General features: G+C 44.4%; 1 protein-coding gene across 1 annotated transcript; it reads left to right on the top strand.

Moving 5' to 3' along the window:
* Positions 1-332: 332 nt before the first annotated feature.
* Positions 333-17,243, top strand: LOC142583612 (retinaldehyde-binding protein 1-like). Its single transcript, XM_075694101.1, has 5 exons — positions 333-539; positions 1,226-1,465; positions 10,100-10,293; positions 13,853-13,963; positions 16,803-17,243. The coding sequence occupies exons 1-5, from the start codon at positions 380-382 to the stop codon at positions 17,031-17,033; spliced, it is 936 nt and encodes a 311-aa protein (XP_075550216.1). The 5' UTR covers positions 333-379; the 3' UTR covers positions 17,034-17,243.
* The last annotated feature ends 705 nt before the right edge of the window (positions 17,244-17,948 follow it).

Genomic DNA, 17,948 nt, shown 5'->3' with positions numbered 1-17,948 from the left:
GTTCTAATGAGCCACGTACGTAGCACGTGTCTCGGGCGATACAAAGGACATATCTGGGCCTGCTGGGATGTGCACCCATTCTGTCTATTTGGGAACCTTCAATCTCAATCTCTTTTTCTGCTCTATTGCCTAAGCGTAGAGTTAACGTCAGGAGAATGACGGGGGGGGGGGGGTTATACGAAATTGTTGTGCGGCCTAGTGTGGTCGCGGCAAATAGATATAATTTGTTCTAATCCGGCTGTGCAAGTATGAACCAGCTGCTACATTTCAAACATTTTTACAAGATGAACTGTCTATTTCGCTTGCGAAGCAGCTCTCGGGCAACCGAGTGTGACTAGTACAGCTGTGCTTGAAAATCAAGACTCTTCATAGAGCTGCTATGCAGGGCACGTACACGAAGAAGTCGGCCAATGATGATGTGTACGACACATCAGAAGGAGCCCTTCCCTTTCATCTTCAGCGTATCGCAGAAGATGATCTCGGCGAAACGCCTACGAGGAGGAAAGAATCGTTGGAGAAGCTAGCCAAGCTTATATCAGGTAAGAAACTCAGTGAGCACATAGAGTGTTCACTCAGTTCTTTAGCAAGCTACTCGTTTGCTATAAATAGAAAGGGATCAAAATGGATGAATACTTCTTGAGACAACTTATATACTTTTACACTTGAACAATGCAAGATGCCGAAGGAGAGGAGAGGAACAAAAGTGTAAAAGGCCGGGGGGGTTAGCCAGTTTCTAGGCCAGTTGGCTAGCTTGTGCTTGGGTTAGGCGTTAATGAAAGTAAAGGAATAAACGAAAAGAAGAAAAACTGAATGCCAGAAAGCGAGATCTAGTGCATGACACTTTTCAATGTCTGTCACTGCGGCGTCATGTCATTAAGGAGCCCAGGAATGTGTTCAACGGCTTCTGTGCTGAGGACTGTCTGGAGGGCCAGTGTCCGAGGATTATCCCTCCCGAAAAAAAGACGATTGCCTTGCCTATCTACTTTTTTTTGTTCCCCCCGCACTGTAGTGAAGTTGAAAATCTCGAAGAAGGTCAGCGAATAGCAGTCACTTGAGCTTAATCTTACACCACGTGAGTGCGGAAGCATCGCTAAATGAGACAGACAGGCAATAAAAGATTCACACTTCGCACTTGTAGCTTTGATAAGCCATTTCCAAGTCTTCTGTATTGAAGGGACTGTTTCTGATTATACGCTATATCTATGTGGATAACCGACACACGCAGAGGAGCCAGAGCTGAACGCGAGAACGGATGCCGAGTTTCTCATCCGTTTCCTGCGCGTGAGGAAGTACAACGTGGAGGCGGCCATGCAAACCATCAGAAACTACTACTACAACCGGTCCGCCTGCGACTCCATCTACAGCGAATTTTTACCCTCGGTGGTGCCCCCCTCTGCGCGTAAACTGGCCATGGTACTGCCCGGCAAAGATCGACGTGGACGTCCAGTCTTCCTGTGCAATATAGGCGAGTATTTCTTTGCTGTTTCAGAGCTGCAGAATTTTACCTAGGCGCATTGTGGGGGGTGGTGCGTGGTGGCAGTAGCGTAGCAGTAGGCGCATATAGCATGGCGGGCTTAGCAGAGAATTGTTCCACCTTAACATCTCTTATGCTGTTTACAGACGCGTGTTACACCAAAAGTTCATCCACTCGGCGTCTGAAAGAAAGATGATCGATTGGCTTAGAATGCTTTTTTTTTCTCCTTTGCACTGCATCACTCAGGGACCACTGTACGTCTAAAAGGCAGCTTGTGAAAGAATCCCTCTTCTATATATTGCGAAGCAACACATTTCTATCCACGTCAAACTGTGGCTACAATCAGATGAAGTTGCACCATGCCGATCACCGGTACCCCCATCCTATAAAGCATAATATATTCTAACTACGTGCCTGCGTACCTACGCGTAACTCTACCACAACCTATTTCAAAGGAGGAGGAACTAATTTCCTAGCCCAGCGAGTCGGAGACTCTTATGTGAACAGCGCATTCTTAACGACAGGAGACATCAACTAATGCACGACAATCAGTCTTAGCTAAGGAAGTACTTACTATTCGTTAAATACGCATTATATTTCTTTTGGGCATGCCTTGCACATGCGTGCGAAGGACAGAAGATCAGTCTTTAAAACAAGCTCTACGTATATATATTTTGCACTGAACTTAAGGAACGATTTGGGATAAATATTTAAGTGGAACTCTAATGGAAGTTGTCCTCACGTTTACGAATGACTATGTTGACACTGATGAATTATCAGGGAAATTGAAAGATACGTCCACATTTGCTCATTGCAGGATTCCTTGTAATTGAACGTGCATTGAGCGCCAACCGGCGTAAATTACGCAATTGTAAAATAGGACAACTACAACAATTAGTAACAAGTTAATTTGCAAATGTTTGGCTAATGATTTGTTACTAGTCGTTATTACAGATGTATTAATATCTGCCACCACCGCATGTTTTCGAAAAGGATCCATTATTCTCACCAATTCTCACCCCTGTCTTCAAGAAACCGGCCTGTTTTAAGCAGTAGGAGAAGACCGGGCCCACAAGCGTTCAAAAAACTTTGGATGACGCTTAAGCTCTGCCTTTAAGAGTGGAAAGCCATAACATTCAAAGATCCCTGACTGCTTCTCACGCTTCCCGGCAACTGTAGTTATTGCAGTCGCTCCTAAGATTACACCATTAGAGCACATATTACCATTGAAACAATGCATGTGCGCATAAGACACTTCGCACGGACCCCTACCCATCATCTCGCTAGTGTCCCAGTAGAAAGGCCCAGTACGACATTCAGTGCAACTGTCTTCGCACACCGTGCCTCTCGCAGGTAAGGTTATGCCCCTGCGGCAAGACCTTCGATTCGTCCATGGTGTGTGAGCCGTACCCTAGTTAAACTACAGTCCAAGGACTTCAAAAAAAGTCTGACTTGCCATCATCAGCACTAAAGCAACTTACTTTACTTCTCTCGTACGAGAAATTGTGGCCGGTCTATGTATGGTAAAAACGCTGGAGAAGGTGCTTGTATTTCAGTTTCCGCGTAACGGAATTATGTTTTATTTTATAGTAATATTACAGTCCGGCGCTATCATGTCTGTAGGTTGTGCGCAAGTCGTACTTTACGATTTCCTTGACTTATTTTATTTTGAGAAACTTAATTAGTTTAGTAACTCATTTGCGCTACACGGAGGGCCTGCGTGGTTGGGTAATCGTGGTTCGGAATTATATTTACCGAAACGACGCTGGACCCCGTACGCGGACGCCAGATTTTCTGCGACATGAGGCTCTTAACGCTATTGCGTTAATATACAGGGTCTTTCTACGAAGAGTTGAAGTAAAAAAATAGCAATTTTCAAATAAAAGGACCCTTGAGACACATGCCGTCAGTGGTGGCGACCATGAGATGATAGTTGATACGGGGCGATTGCTCGCTAATTAAAAAACAAAGGAGGCTGCAGAAATTCTGAGAATTGCCGACTAATGCAGAAACGTTGTTTAGCTCGGCTGTGACTTCGTTTCTGGCTAGCTTAGCTTACTTGCTTTTCCTAGCTTGCGCGCCTATACCCATGACGTTTCCAGCAGGAAAAAAATGCTTAGGCATTTGTAGATAATTGTCAGATTTTCTCGTCGCATCCGGGCCCTTCGATGCCAATGCACCAATAAACCCAGAACCCCGGTCAGGAGAGCGCCTCGACGTAGCCGAGTGGTCGAAAGGAAACACCAGGGGGACGACCGGGGATCTTTCTTTGAAGCGTGTTCTGCTCAGTAGCTGGAACGCCACAAAGTGGGCAGTATGCAAAATTTGTGATAACGGGAGTGAGACAGCAACCAATCGGCAAGCGGTGAACATTCTGGAAGGCGACGTGCCTTTTCTATCGTTTGCTTGTAGAAAATAAACTGCCAAACGACATCTTTCTCGCTTTCCAATGAATAAAATCTTTATATAAAATTGTATTCTTTTTCTTCTAAAGCTTAAACACGTATGACTACTACAACTGATAACTATTAGTTTCTCTGCGTCCTTGCAAGGTGATGTCGTGCACAGAGAAAAAAGAAGACAGAAGAAGAAATGACGGGGAAAGTGACGTGCTTTTCAAGACACAAGAACAAGATTCGACTGGCGCGCTTGCACCCGATGACGCACTACGAACGCACTCTTCATTTATAGAAACGAAAGTGACGGCGGAGTTTGCTTTCGCCCATTTCTTCACACATTTCGTGTCTCCAATCGCTCTGCCACAACCGAAGCTCCCAGTGCAAGTGCCATTTTCTCGAATCAGACAGTGGATCGGATCCGAACGTGCCATTCCATAGCCACAGCCACCGTTTGGATCCAATCCAATCTACCAGACGTGTCATGCGAAGGCGGTCATGCAACGAGCGCATGACCGCTCGAACTTCACACCTCTAGTCTCGTTCTGCTCTTAATGGAGGACGTGCTCAAAATGATTGACAGGAGCGTCCGAATTTGACGTCATCAAAAACGTGTCCGCAGCCCGTGGCTGACAACGGCAGCGCGGCCTCGGCCAATTGCGCGTGGCGCAAGCGAACGCGCGCTCTGAACGATCTCCGATCGAGCCGCAGCTGCTGTAGTAGCTTCTAAGGCTGAGGGACAGTGCGTCACCGCGATACCATATCACCATCGCTGTCGCTCCCGCAAGCCTGTATTATGCGCGCGTTCCTTGTCCACGCAAGCTCTCGTCTGCGTTCTGACTGCGCCTCGGTATGGCCCAATGAAAACGCGCCAAGCATCTGAACACGTTCAGCGGCCCGCAAAGTGTTCATAATAACACGAAGGACACTCAGTAGCGTGCAATTGGACATTGATCCACCCCAGAATCTCTAGCTGGCCCACACCCAAATTTCAAATTGGCCCGCCCTAAAATTTAAGTGCGTTCATCCCCAAATTTAAAGTTGGCCCAACTGTACCTTTCAATTGTGCCAACCCAAATTTCTACTTGGTACATCCTCAAATTTGAGATGGCCCACCTCAAGATCTCAAGTTGGCGCACCGTGAAATTTCATTTGGCCCGATCCAAAATTTCGATGTGTTCCATTGTTAAATTTAGGATGGCCCAACCCCAGATTTCAACTTGGCTCATCCTCAAATTCAAGTTCGCGCACCCCAAATTTCATTTGACCCACCTCAAAATTTCAAGTTGGCCCACACCCAAATTTCAATTAGCGCATGTGCAAATTACAAGTTGGCCCACCTCCAATTTAACGTGGCGCACTTCCAAGTTGTGGCCCGCCCCCTAATTTAAGTGGGCCAGCCCTCAAATTTTAGTTTGCCCAACCCCCAAATTTATACTTGGCCCTACCCCAAATTTCATTTGACGCACCTCCAAATTTCAAGTTTACCCAATGTGAAAATTCAAGTTGACCCAACACGACCTTACTATAAGCTTCCCCGAGCATTTTCTAATGAGCCCTATGTGTCCCTATGGATATTCTCTTCTTATTTTTATTTTTTATTTAGATTGTTCCCTTTCGCGTAAAACCTAACAATCACCTACATTTGCACTATGATAACAAGAAAATGTCTTGCAAATTGCGAAGATTCGTACAGATACAACGCATTGCACATTTCGCGTGGCAGGGCTGGTGTGGTGGTGGTGGTGGTAAACTTTACTGAAAGGGGGAAGGGTAAAGGGGGACATGGCTGAGGGGTCGGGCTCAAGTAAAGCCCTGGGCCTGCTTGGCCTTATCCGCCCAGTCCACCAGTTCAAGCTGTCGGTTGACGTGCCCGAAACTGAGGCCCGGCTGACCAGCCAGTCTCGCTGCTGACGGGGGGGATGAGAAAACGGGAGCGAGGTGCATTCCCACATTATGTGTGTGAGTGTCCCTGTTTGTGAACAGAGCCTACATTGGTTGCTTTCCTTGCGCCCTGTGAGCTCGCCCACGAATGCTTGCGCATTAAACATATTCCATAATTAACTTTTAAACTTCCATATAAACGAGCTCTCTGTACAAGACAGGTTAACTTCTGTATCTGTGAAAATGCAATTACTTGTGGAACTGTGGCATGACGAATTTGGGCGATCAGAGCGTGTGATATCGAAGCTGGCAGGCTGCAGCGAGCGCAATGCCGCGACCAGCCCCTGCATTTTACATTAAAAAAAATCAATCAGCTCTACCAAAATCAGCATAGCCGTTTTCACCCCCGCGAAAGGGCTATCTGAAAGCGAGGAGCGCTGGCTTTTCCGCTTGTACACCAACGCAGTACTGTGCCCCGCAGTTCTCAAACATTTTAATCCTGCATTTAATGGGCAGTGCCCAAACTGTGGGTTTTCGTTCTCGGATGTTTACCACATGCTGTGGACCTGCCCTTCTAACCCTGCTTACCCCCCCCCCCCTTCCTTCACCCACCCGAGAAAGCTGGGAGGGTGTGCTTCTCGGCTGCACTACCATAGAGAGCCAAAGAGCTCTCGTGGCTAGGGCCCGAGCAGTCGCGGAAGCCACAGGGGTGGTCCTGGACGAGGGACCCTTCCTAGACTTTGTGAGAGGTTGGCCTTAAGGCCTTCCCCTGCTCTCTCTTGTATATATGGCCATTAACTGTTTTCCAGCATCACCACCACCACCACCACACCTGGAGGCTACGTTCTGCCTATATTACCCAGCAGCGGGCACGAGCTACATGTGCGCTCGCTTCCCTCTTCGTGTGTTAATCGTGTGCCTTCCTCGTATGAGGCCGGTAACAGACATCGCTATTGCATGTAACATTTCCTAGCTACTGAAGTCCCACATGTTTTCCCGTGTTTTCTGCAAGCATTTTTCATGCCTCCTCTGAATTTTCTGTGTTTTAAGGGGTTTGGTTGAAAAGCCTAAAGCTGCGCTTTACTTGGAGCTCTATGGAGCTCCAAGTATAGTATAGCTATACTTGGAGCTCTACGTCCATTCTGCGTACAGCGTCACTATGCCTCATTCTCGCAGCGCTGCGTGAGCAACTGTGAAGTAGACTTCACCGCCGCTGCGTTTGTGGAAATTGAATTGAATAATTCGCGCTTTATGTGACAATAACGAAATTCCTTTGTCTCGTCCTTATTAGCCCTCGACCAGCTTTGATCGAATCAACAAAAGAACACAGCCCGCATAAGCAGAGCTACTCGCGACTGAGGACTTCAATTTTAGATGCGAGGCCGTCTTTTGGCTCGTCTTTTTACTCGCGCTGCTAAAGCATTATTGGGAAGATGCTGCTCCTGGTATCATCGGCATAACGGATGTTAACTACTCTCTCTCTCTTCCTTATTTTTGTTTTCAATGTGTGCCAGATGAAGCTCGGCGGTAGCTGTGGCGATGTGCGCAATTTTGAACGCTGCTTGATTTAACATTTTGCCGTTGCATTCAGGCATACCTCAGTGACGACAATCACTTTCACTACAATTAGAGCTCCCGACGTTATAAACACGTTGCGTCATGCTGCCTTCGGAAAACGGACCAAACCTGCGCGTAATTGCCACGCTCTACAATTTCTCAATCCAGGCCACCGTCGAATTGATCTTTTTCTTCTTTTTTGAGGAGCCGTTATCATTTAGCGCCAAATCCACCTAAGTTCACTTGCAGCGAATATAAATTTTCGCTTATGTAATGTTTTTCAGACCAAGAATATTTTCAATAGTATAATTTCGTCAATGAATTTTGACGACGAATAATGTTGCTATCTTGTCTTGTATTCAGTTAAGTGTTTAATACATCATCATCATCATCATCATCATAATCAGCCTGGTTATGCCCACTACAGGGCAAAGGCCTCTCCCATACTTCTCCAACTACCCCGGTCATGTGCTAATTGTGGCCATGTTGTCCCTGCAAACTTCTTAATCTCATCCGCCCACCTAACTTTCTGCCGCCCTCTGCTACGCTTTCCTTCCCTTGGAATCCATTCCGTAACTCTTAATGACCATCGGTTATCTTCCCTCCTCATTACGTGTCCTGCCCATGTCCATTTATTTTTCTTGATTTCAACTAAGATATCATTAACTCGCGTTTGTTCCCTCACCCAATCTGCTCTTTTTTATCCCTTAACGCTACACCTACCATTCTTCTTTCCATAGCTCGTTGCGTCGTCCTCTATTTAAGTAGAACCCTTTTCGTAAGCCTCCAGGTTTCTGACCCGTACGTGAGTACTGGTAAGACACAGCTGTTTATTACATACGATGTATTAGATTTGATCAGTTAATATAAAGAAAATGTACCTGTTGGACAGAGCGTATTTATTACTGCGTATTTCTGTCAAGAATTTTAAGATAAAGTTTATTTCTCCTGGACAATATTGACACGTGTACATGTCTTTACCGGGCGACACGTTTCACCGCCTAATAAATGTTATCGCACAGCGCAGGATGCACTTGCATGTGTGGGAAGTTTCTGGAATGTTATGGATGGTTCCATCCACTGTCTGTGACGGAAACTTGTGTAATCTGATTGCATGTGTGCGCGACGCTTATAATATAGAACGTTCTGCACGGTGCGCGTGTCCCAGCGATTAGTCTGGAACATTCGACGATTGATGTATAAAAGCCAACGCGATTGACCCATTGATCAGATTTTCGAATATCGTCGATTGTGTTCGCCGCTCTCGTTGTGCTTTAAGCGTAGCCTGTTTTGTGGGCACAGGTTCACCCAATAAAAGCTAGTTTTGCCTTTCACAGTATTGCTACTGTGTTCTTTGACCTCACGACCACGTGACAATATTTACATATTTATGAGCCATCGCTGGCTACCATTATCTTTGTTACCCGTCAAAGTTATCAGGTTGTTTAGGAGGTCTTCTACGAGAGATATTGTACAGTATATGTAAATCTGGAATATAATTATGTAAGCTTATACCCATTAACCGAGCACTGGCTGAATAAGGGAAGTAATCGCTTGCGGTATAATTTTCATAAACGTTGATAACATGACTCGAGCAAAACAAATATGGAACTGTACATTTCCAAAGCAGGTAAAATCGAAGCTTTCAAGGTCGGTAAAGTAGGGTCTTATAAAGTCATACATGTAGCATTACCACTCCCGTTCATTAGCCACTCTTTTAGCGTAAGTTATTAGAGTAAAGAGCCTAGGTAACAAATATTTTCTATAACTTCAATGTGTGGTCACCATAAGGCATATAAAAATATAAATTTAGGTATTAGTTCCTTTCGATCATACTCGTATATACTCATTAACTCGAAGACCTCAGTGTTATTCCATCACAGTGGTTTCCATAGGAGCAATAGCGGCAACGCGGAGTAGCAAATTTAATTTGGCCAACAAAAAAGTAAGCCATATTGGAACAATCCACTCATCTATTAACCACCATGTTTTCTAATACTAGAAGACGACCCTGCTTGAAACGATGCGGTGCTGTTAATGAAAGAATGATATTTTCTGCTCTCGAATGACCTGAGAAAAGTCCTCAGCACCACCGTACTCAGCGATCCACTCACTTGCAGGCGCGCGTTTACAATACAATTTGTGCGATCCTTATTATGCACTCGGCGATCTACTTATGAGCTAGGCATTGCGGTTTACACGGAAGCCACGCCATTTAATGCAATAATGTTGATAATTACTATTGCGGACCTGCTAAACGGAACAATTTTTTTGTTAGACAATATTTTCGAGCCATTGTCTCGCAAACAACCGCCACAGAAAGCCATAAAAGCGCTGCTGCGATTCCCGAAAGAAACCAGTCTGAGAAGCCATCTCTGACTGAGTGATGAAAATTTTCACCACCTCGGCACTCCAGTGCGCGTCACTTTGGCCTTTCTTCCCTTCTCTCAATGTCGTCCTCCCCTTTTACCCTTGCCCTAGTGCAAGCCATCAGGTACAGTCATGGTTAAACTCCCTACTTTCATGTAGAATTTTTGGCTTGTGTGCATTCAATATCAGCGCTGAAATTTTGGTTATAAAAAACAACTTCGCTTGGAAATATTGAAGAGTGGCACAGGTGCCCGCGTTAGAGTCTTGTTAGAAGCCGTCCCCATATTTACGGACGCAACATTTTTTTTCTTTTGGTGTCATAAGAAACGACTAAACGACGTCGGTGTCGCGTGAACGTACTGATAATCACAACAAGAGTACGTATTTGTTCCTTCATGGACCTACTCTTGATTTGTAGGCGCGTTCAACCCGAAGGAGCTAACGCAGGCCGTCTTTCAACGCGCCTGTCTCATGTGCTTGGAGTTTATGACGTCACATCCGTCGGCACAGACCATCGGTATGGTTCTGATCATGGACTGCAAGGACTTCGCCGTAGGAAGCGCGCTGTCTTTTAATCCTGGCCTCATCCAGAGGGGGCTCGAATACGTGCAGGTGAGAAATGATGTTCGTGTGATCAACAATGCTGTGTATATTAGGAAATTTTCTTTCTCATAAACATTTAGTACAACAAATTGTAACATTTGAAAGCGAGTTAAGCGCGGTATGTTCTTCTTTCTTTAATATTCAAATACAGCTCTCCATATTTCAATAAATAGTGGTAGTGGGTACAGAAAATAGAATAATATGCATAACGTTAGCAAACGCCATAAGAGCAGCCGCACTACTTGGTTTAATACAAAGTATGCAATGGAAGAGAATAAAACTGAAAGGGCTACATCACATAATATATGAAACTTAACTGCAAGATTATTCAAATGGCAGGCTGTTCAGTAAGACATCTATTATTCCACAATGCAGCAGAAAACAAAACAAATAAAACTTAAAGTCATAGAAAAATGGCAACGAGAAGGCACAATATTAGGTGTGCGGGGTTCGGGTTAATCGACCGCGATAAACATTTTACGTCATAGGTGCTGCAACGTTAGTCGACGAGTGCACAGTCATTTAATTGTAAAACGTGAAAAGTCTTTCACACATGCGCCTGTGTTTCCCGGATCAAAAATATAAGTCGTCAGCGTGTAAAAACGGGGAGGAATCGTAGTCGTAACAGGGATAAATGAGCCTTTCTTTCCTTTATGTATGTGGATGGTTTCAAGGTACTCAATATTCCTGAATTTTCTGTCCCCTTCCTCAACTTGTATACGCACTGAGGTGGCGATACTATAGAGGCCCATTTAATAATTACGGGCCCAACAAGAAATCGTTTTTGGGCCTTGTATTTCTAACAATTTTTCGCGTTTTTCTATGAAATTTTCTGTATTTTGTTATGTTTAGCGCCCGATTGTTGTTTGGCACAGCGTTTTTCATCCACATATAAATTCAAATGTGCGATTATTTTTGTTGTAGTTACCGTGCTAAGGCACGCATTTTGATTTATGTAACGTGGCCATGGGCTGCATCCTTTTCATGCACTGTTTATATATATTCTTATTATTATCTTTCTTGCATTCTCATTACCTTGGCAACTGTATTGACCCTCCTGCATGGGCCAGTATGTTGGCCTTCAGTATGAATAAATAAAACAAATTTGAGGGCAGTTACTTTACATTTCCTGGCAGTAGTATTTAAAGTGCGTCTTAGTTAAACCCAGCACTTATTGGGTACTTAAAACAGATTGTGTTGACGTGTCTCTGCCATATTAAATTACGCGTGAACATGGCACCCAGGTGCTTCAATTCGCTGACATAGCGCAAATAATGCTTTAATCGCTTACTAAATGTAAAATAAAAATGTTCCCTCTGGTATAGCAGACATCATGACTAATGTTTCATTGAAATTGATTTCCAAGTACCATTTTGTGCTGGAATAGCGAAAGATCAAAAACGCTTGATTTAATATTACTGCTCGTGAACATTAGCGGCGCTGGTGTAGAGGACGCCCTCGTCATCATACAGATGTAATTTAGCAGACTTGTTAGCTATTATTGCTGCAGCATCGCCAATATAAATAATGAATAAGAGTGTCCAAGCCCTGATCCTTGGCGAACACCCAAATTACATCCGCTGATGTGGATTCAACATGGTTTAAGGTTACCAAGCCGAATTATGAGCACAAATTCTCGGCAATCTATCCTCTTAATTTTTGCATCGTTTATTAGTCCACCGAGCTTTAACAATGGTTTCTTGTAACAAATCCTGTCAAACTTTTATTGCCATAGCAATTACATGGACGGTTTAGGCGCATTTCTGCCGTCGCCATTGGTGCCGGCATCGCCATGAAGTTCCGTATCAAGTACAATGGCCATCACATCGTCGCCGCGCGCCGTATGTTGTATTTGAGAGTGGAAGCGTGCGAGTGTAAGCAGACGATGGTGGCTCAATCTCGCGCGAGCAAGCGAGGAAGAAGCACGGCGCCTTCCGTTGCGCGCAAGGCACCGGACGTAGGCGACGTTCTACTCTGGCAGCGGCTGCGTATGGCGCAATCTTGAAAGCGATCAGCGACGGGTACAAAGTGCGCCCCATGCTGATAGCTCCGCATGCGCTGTCTTCTCGCCGCGTAGTTCGAGTTGAAGGGGGAGGCAGAACGAAGGTTAACTCGCTCGCTGCTGCTGCCACCCTTTCTCAATCCAGCGTTTTGACAGCGAGTGTACGAGGTCATTGAGTAAGATGTGTTCATGTTTGCCTGCGCGCATCTGACATCGTGCTTGTTAATTTAGTTAGTAAGCGAATGTTTACAACTCAGCATCCAATAAAGCTACTATCCTTACTTCGTATAGCTGTCCACTAATTTGCTATCGCATTGTTGCTTCGCCTTTCGGGTGAAACTGCGAATTTTTTTAGAAGTCTATGAAGATTACGTAAATCTGGTCATGAATGTTTAAATTGATGCAATATTGTGCATACTTCAGTTGGCTCTATATGTGTTATGCAGTGGTTAAGGCATAACATTGAGCTACTTCGTTTGAGTATTTCAACATATTTGCAGCGCTGAAGAAACGGAAGCACACAACATGACGAAAACATCAGCAAATTTTACTAAAGCGCTAGAAGTAGCAATCAAAAGCACTGCTGGGGGTGATAACAAAAAATCAAAAGGAAACAGTGCGCTACACATAACGCGTGCCGACCACGCACTCTTTGAACGAAGTCAGTGAGACACGCTGACGACATAAAACCTTGTGTCATTCTGGAAAGGATTGGACACTAGCACACCAAGAATGGAAACTGACAAGATGTTCGAGAGCGTTTGAACCTCACCCAATTACGTGTTTATAGTTTATTACAACTGTGATGGTCTACGAGCCACGTCTCTTCTTGTGGCGGCTCTACAACCACCTGCGGGACGTGGCTGAGCAAGATCTGAGAATTGGTTTCAAGGGCGCTTGATATCTCTGAATGAGTAAATGAATGATCGTCTAAACGCGAACAATTTTTGTATTTTGCAATGACAAACGTGTCCTACAAACACACACGCGCGCGCGCGGACACACACACAGCGAGAGAGAAAGAGAGCGAGATTTTATTTAATAATGTAGTTGTGTTTCCAAAGGCCATCAGTGCAGAGCATCACTTGTGAATTTCGTCCAAGTTGATTCAATGAGTTCCGCCAGATACTATTGAGGTTACAATGTGGTGGCTAGAGTCAGCCGCCCAGCATTGTGCGGTAGATGCAGGTTGAAGTTTGGAAGGAGAGGATCAGACAATGGGCCGCAGCCCCAGAGTATACGTAGCGTGTCAAGGCATACCAGACGGTATGTGCATTGTGCTGGGGCGGGGGGAGGGGAGAAGGGGGGGTTTGTTACTGGCAAGGCGCCCTATCAAGGGAAGTTCAGCTATCGTCGATAAACTCCTTTTTCTGTGTACGTCTAATTAATTAACCCTGTCTTTGACTCAATTGTTATTGATCTTGTGAAAGATCCTTTTATATTATTGGCAAGTGCGTAAGGGTCACTTCAGTGGTGAGGTTGCCTGACTCAGGCCTACATCGCCTCTATTTCTCTCAAGCTTTTTTGTATTCTCGGTTGGGAAATTTACGATGAGGAACATTTCAGGATTGCATGCCGTCCAGGTTGAAAGCTTTCCACGTCGTGCGACAGGTCCATGCTTTCGACATACTTTATGGTCTCATGAAACCTTTCATGAAGAGCAAGCTGACCAGAAGGGTAAGTGAGTTTGAATACATTGCGCGTCAATAGCTGGCACGCCTTGCGCAGGGGCAAGAAATAAATTTATTTATTTATTTATTTATTTATTTATTTATTTATTCACTGTTGCACATGCTCAGAAAACTTGCACATGTCATGTTCAGCAGGTCGTTTTTGATAGGCCAGGAATTAGCTCAACTTATGCTATGCATTCGATCGATTTAAACGCCGACCTCGAAAAGAACTTGCTTCCGAAAAAAATCACCCTAAGAAATTCTCGGTGCTACTCATTTTTTCTATTTATTAAGATCACTAGATCGATGCAGTGCCACTCACGAACTCGCGTGACGATAACACTGCAGTCCAGTCGACAATACTGCAAGATAGACTGTGACAGTGGCTTGTGTCGTCTCACAATGATGCTTGCCTATTTCTCTTCCCTACTCATGATTTGTTGCTTGCTATCCCTTTAAATCATCTTTCCTCTTCCTTGTTGTAGGGTAGCAAACAGGACTTCTCCTGGCTAACCTGTCTGCGGTTGCTCTGTATATACAAGGTGTCCCACATAATTTGAGCCAAGATTTTAAATATGAAAGGCACGCCGGAAGCCAATTGAATTGAACGCATACTATTCGCAATAGGCTATAGTAACACAGACAATTTTTCCCCCATGACTCATTAATTAATTAAGTTTAATTACCCAACTTTTTAACTATTGTTTGAGGACCCCAAGTATGACACGCAGATTTGTAGAGCACCTTGAGAAACCACGGATCGACTGTTTCCTTTACGATATGTCTCACGTAGTCCCTTTTTCCCGATTGCAAAGAAAGCCCGCGAAATATGAAAAAAGCCACGTGACGGGGCGTTTGCGGAGTGGTATCGTGCTGCTCTCAAGCGTGCGTTCGGTAAACAAGGTCACTTTATGAAACATCCGCGATTTTTCTGGCTACGAACTCACTGCGACAGTGGTTACTTCACCGACTATTCTGTTATTCTATGACGCTCCCAAATTGAGAAAAACGTCTGGAATCTAATGTATACTACCCTAACTGTTGGCTGGCATTCAAGACATCGAGGAGCTGTCATTGCGAAAGCAACTTTAATTCTCACTACTGCTTTGTAAACCGTGCCCTGAACGACCACTTTATCGCGCAGTCAACCTGCGTGAGCATATTGCTTGCTACTAGTTTTAAAATACATGCATAGACATCACCAGTGTCAGTAAACGTCGCGTCACAGTCTGGGTCATGCAGATCTGCTTCGAAAGCCAGTACTATTGCATCGAACAAGGAGAACATTTCTGGTAATTATCTACAGATTCTACCTGCCATGTAGTGCTTAGAGGCTATGGTGTTGCATCGCTAATCACGTGGTCGGGGAAAGGAATCCCAGCCGCGGTGACCGCATTTCGATGATTACTAAATGCAATAATGACCGTGTCTCGTGTATTTGGGGCACGTTGATGATTAATCAAAATTAATCTGGAGCCCCCCACTACTATGCGCCTCATAATCAAATCGTGGTTTTGGCACGCAAAACCCCTGAATTCATTAAATTCTGCGGATTGTAAAAAAATCTCATCTATCATCGAACAATGCCTTTATTCAAATCTCTATATTGTATTTTAAATTTGCACCTTGTGCAACGTTGCCGGCGTTCAGTGTCATTCTAGCAGCTTTTTCCAAGAAGCTCATATCTTTCCGTTAATACTACACAAATGATAAAGCATTGTTTTATTCATTCTGTGTTTCTAGCTCATTCTTTGTAAGCAGGGCTATTTTTGTTTGTTTTGAGTTTTCATATCAAATCATGTGTTTTCTGTGAGGCACTTCACTGTGTGCTATATCTTGTGGAAATTAGTGGGGTAAATTTAAAAGGCTTTCACCATGATGAGGATCCTCAAATAATATCGCGTACGATAAACAGGCAGGTGTATAAAAATGTAAATCTATATCCCATTTGACCAGGGAGTGACAGGAAAGAAATAATATTAACCTCTTTGAAGAATTTTGCAATTACAAATGGTGACATTAGTCTGGATTTCTTTTCCGGGTTTATCGCTGTGGATGACATTGTACTGGATCAGCTATTCCTGACTCGTACCAAAAAAAAAATTACAGGTGACATCAGCTCGGCCTTTTTTCAAAGCCCGATCTGAGGGAAGGCGACATGAGATAGCCATAGTACGTTGTCATTTTTCGGAAGCGGTGGCAACCAACCAACAAGCCCAACCCGGGGACGTGAGAGGAGTTCCTGCTAAGCGAGTTACGCTAGAGCCAGTTGTACATCGCTGCTGTAACGAAGTGTAGCATAATCAAGACTGGTTAGCTACATTGCAATGTGAACCCTTACCACACAGAAATTCGGAAGTGAGAAGAATGGAACAGAAGACAGGAAACAGAAATCAGTAAAAGAGGAATGAGAAGGTCGGTGAGGCGGACAGCAAAAATCAGCTGCCGATTTGCCCCGGGTGGGTAAGTTCGGGTTGGGCCGCCTACGTGAAGTCGAGGACAAAGGGTTATGTTGCCTCCGCCAAGGAGCCTTTCAAATCCAAGCACTCAGCATCGATTCAACCCCCCCCCTTCCCAAGATCCCCTTATCCCCGGATACGTCTAGGTCACGCATGGCTACGCGTGCGTGGGTCTAATCCCCATGTGCTCGGGTTCATGGTGTCGCAACATACCAAACGCCGGCCGATACAGACGCCTCTGCGGCGAGAAATTCCATCGGAAATTTGACAAAGCCAGCAACACCTGGCGCTTATACATGTATTCTATCAATTCGCTGTAAAGTGTTTGTGATGACGTAAAAACTTTGCCTAATTTTCTTGTTTTCTAACCTGTCCTCTGCCAAGTTTAAATTTCACGGGGAAAACTTCGAGAGCCTCCACGAAGAAATTGCACCAGAAGAACTTCCGGCAGAGTTTGGCGGCCAGGCGCCACCTCTCGACTACGATGCATTCTGGAGCAAAATGGACGAGTTGGAAGGTTCATTCGAAGCGGACAACCGCTACGGCTACTCCAAGAAAAACATTGGTGACTTTGCTACGCAGGAGGAAGTAGAAGAATCTTTGGGATTTCTCTGATACGGAAGGCAATTTAAGTAAATATATTGAATTAGCAACATGTAAAGAAGGCTTGGAATCGTCCGTCGTCGCAGTATAAAACAAGCAAGATTACTTCGGCGGGGATTAGACATTGGCGTGCACAAATACATTGAAGTTTCTCTTACGTAGAAGCCACAGTAATTAAATACGTTCAACGGACCTAAGTTCAAGAAGGTTCGGCACCATCCACCCGTCGTCAAAATAAACAAATTATTATGCTGTCTACTACAGGGTTTCATCTTGGCGTGTTGGTACGTCCTACTGCCGAACACAGGTGAAGCGTGAACACCAGGATACAATAGCGAAGCTGAAATACCGATGATCTTGACACTATGTGTGCTTTCTTTTTGTCCCCCTTGTGTCCTGTGCTGGTCAATAAGCTAAAGATTACTTTTGCTCGATTCTATTACTTTCTTACCGTTTACAGCTCACGATTTGGCGGTCCTCGTGGTATAGAAGATCTGGCATACATTCGAACACTGAAGAAGCGCGCAAATGAGTAGAATTGAAAGAGAAGGTTACATTATTCCAGGCCTGTAGAATAATATAAGTGGTCTGCGCCAATAATAAGCTATGTAGCATAATGATGCGGTGAAAGTGTTATCGTGGACAAAAATTACCCCCATCGTTTCTTTCAATTTAAGGCCGTGGGTTCATTAAAAACAATAGTTTTCACTGTAGTTCTAACTTAAGGAAATATTGTATTTTGATACATGTACGTTTTACCGTCTCTGAACAGAAAGCACCCCATCTCAATTGAATACCACACATCTTGCATTCATACTTAAAGTCAGTGTTCATATTTGAAGTCAATGTTTGAAGATTATGTCGATTATTTCATTATAGTAGGCTATAGATTGCTTCCAGTGAATCAAATCAAATCAATATGATAGT

Source organism: Dermacentor variabilis, chromosome 5 (genome assembly GCF_050947875.1).
Source record: "Dermacentor variabilis isolate Ectoservices chromosome 5, ASM5094787v1, whole genome shotgun sequence".
NCBI lineage: Eukaryota > Metazoa > Arthropoda > Arachnida > Ixodida > Ixodidae > Dermacentor > Dermacentor variabilis.
This window is presented reverse-complemented; position numbering and strand designations above follow the sequence as displayed.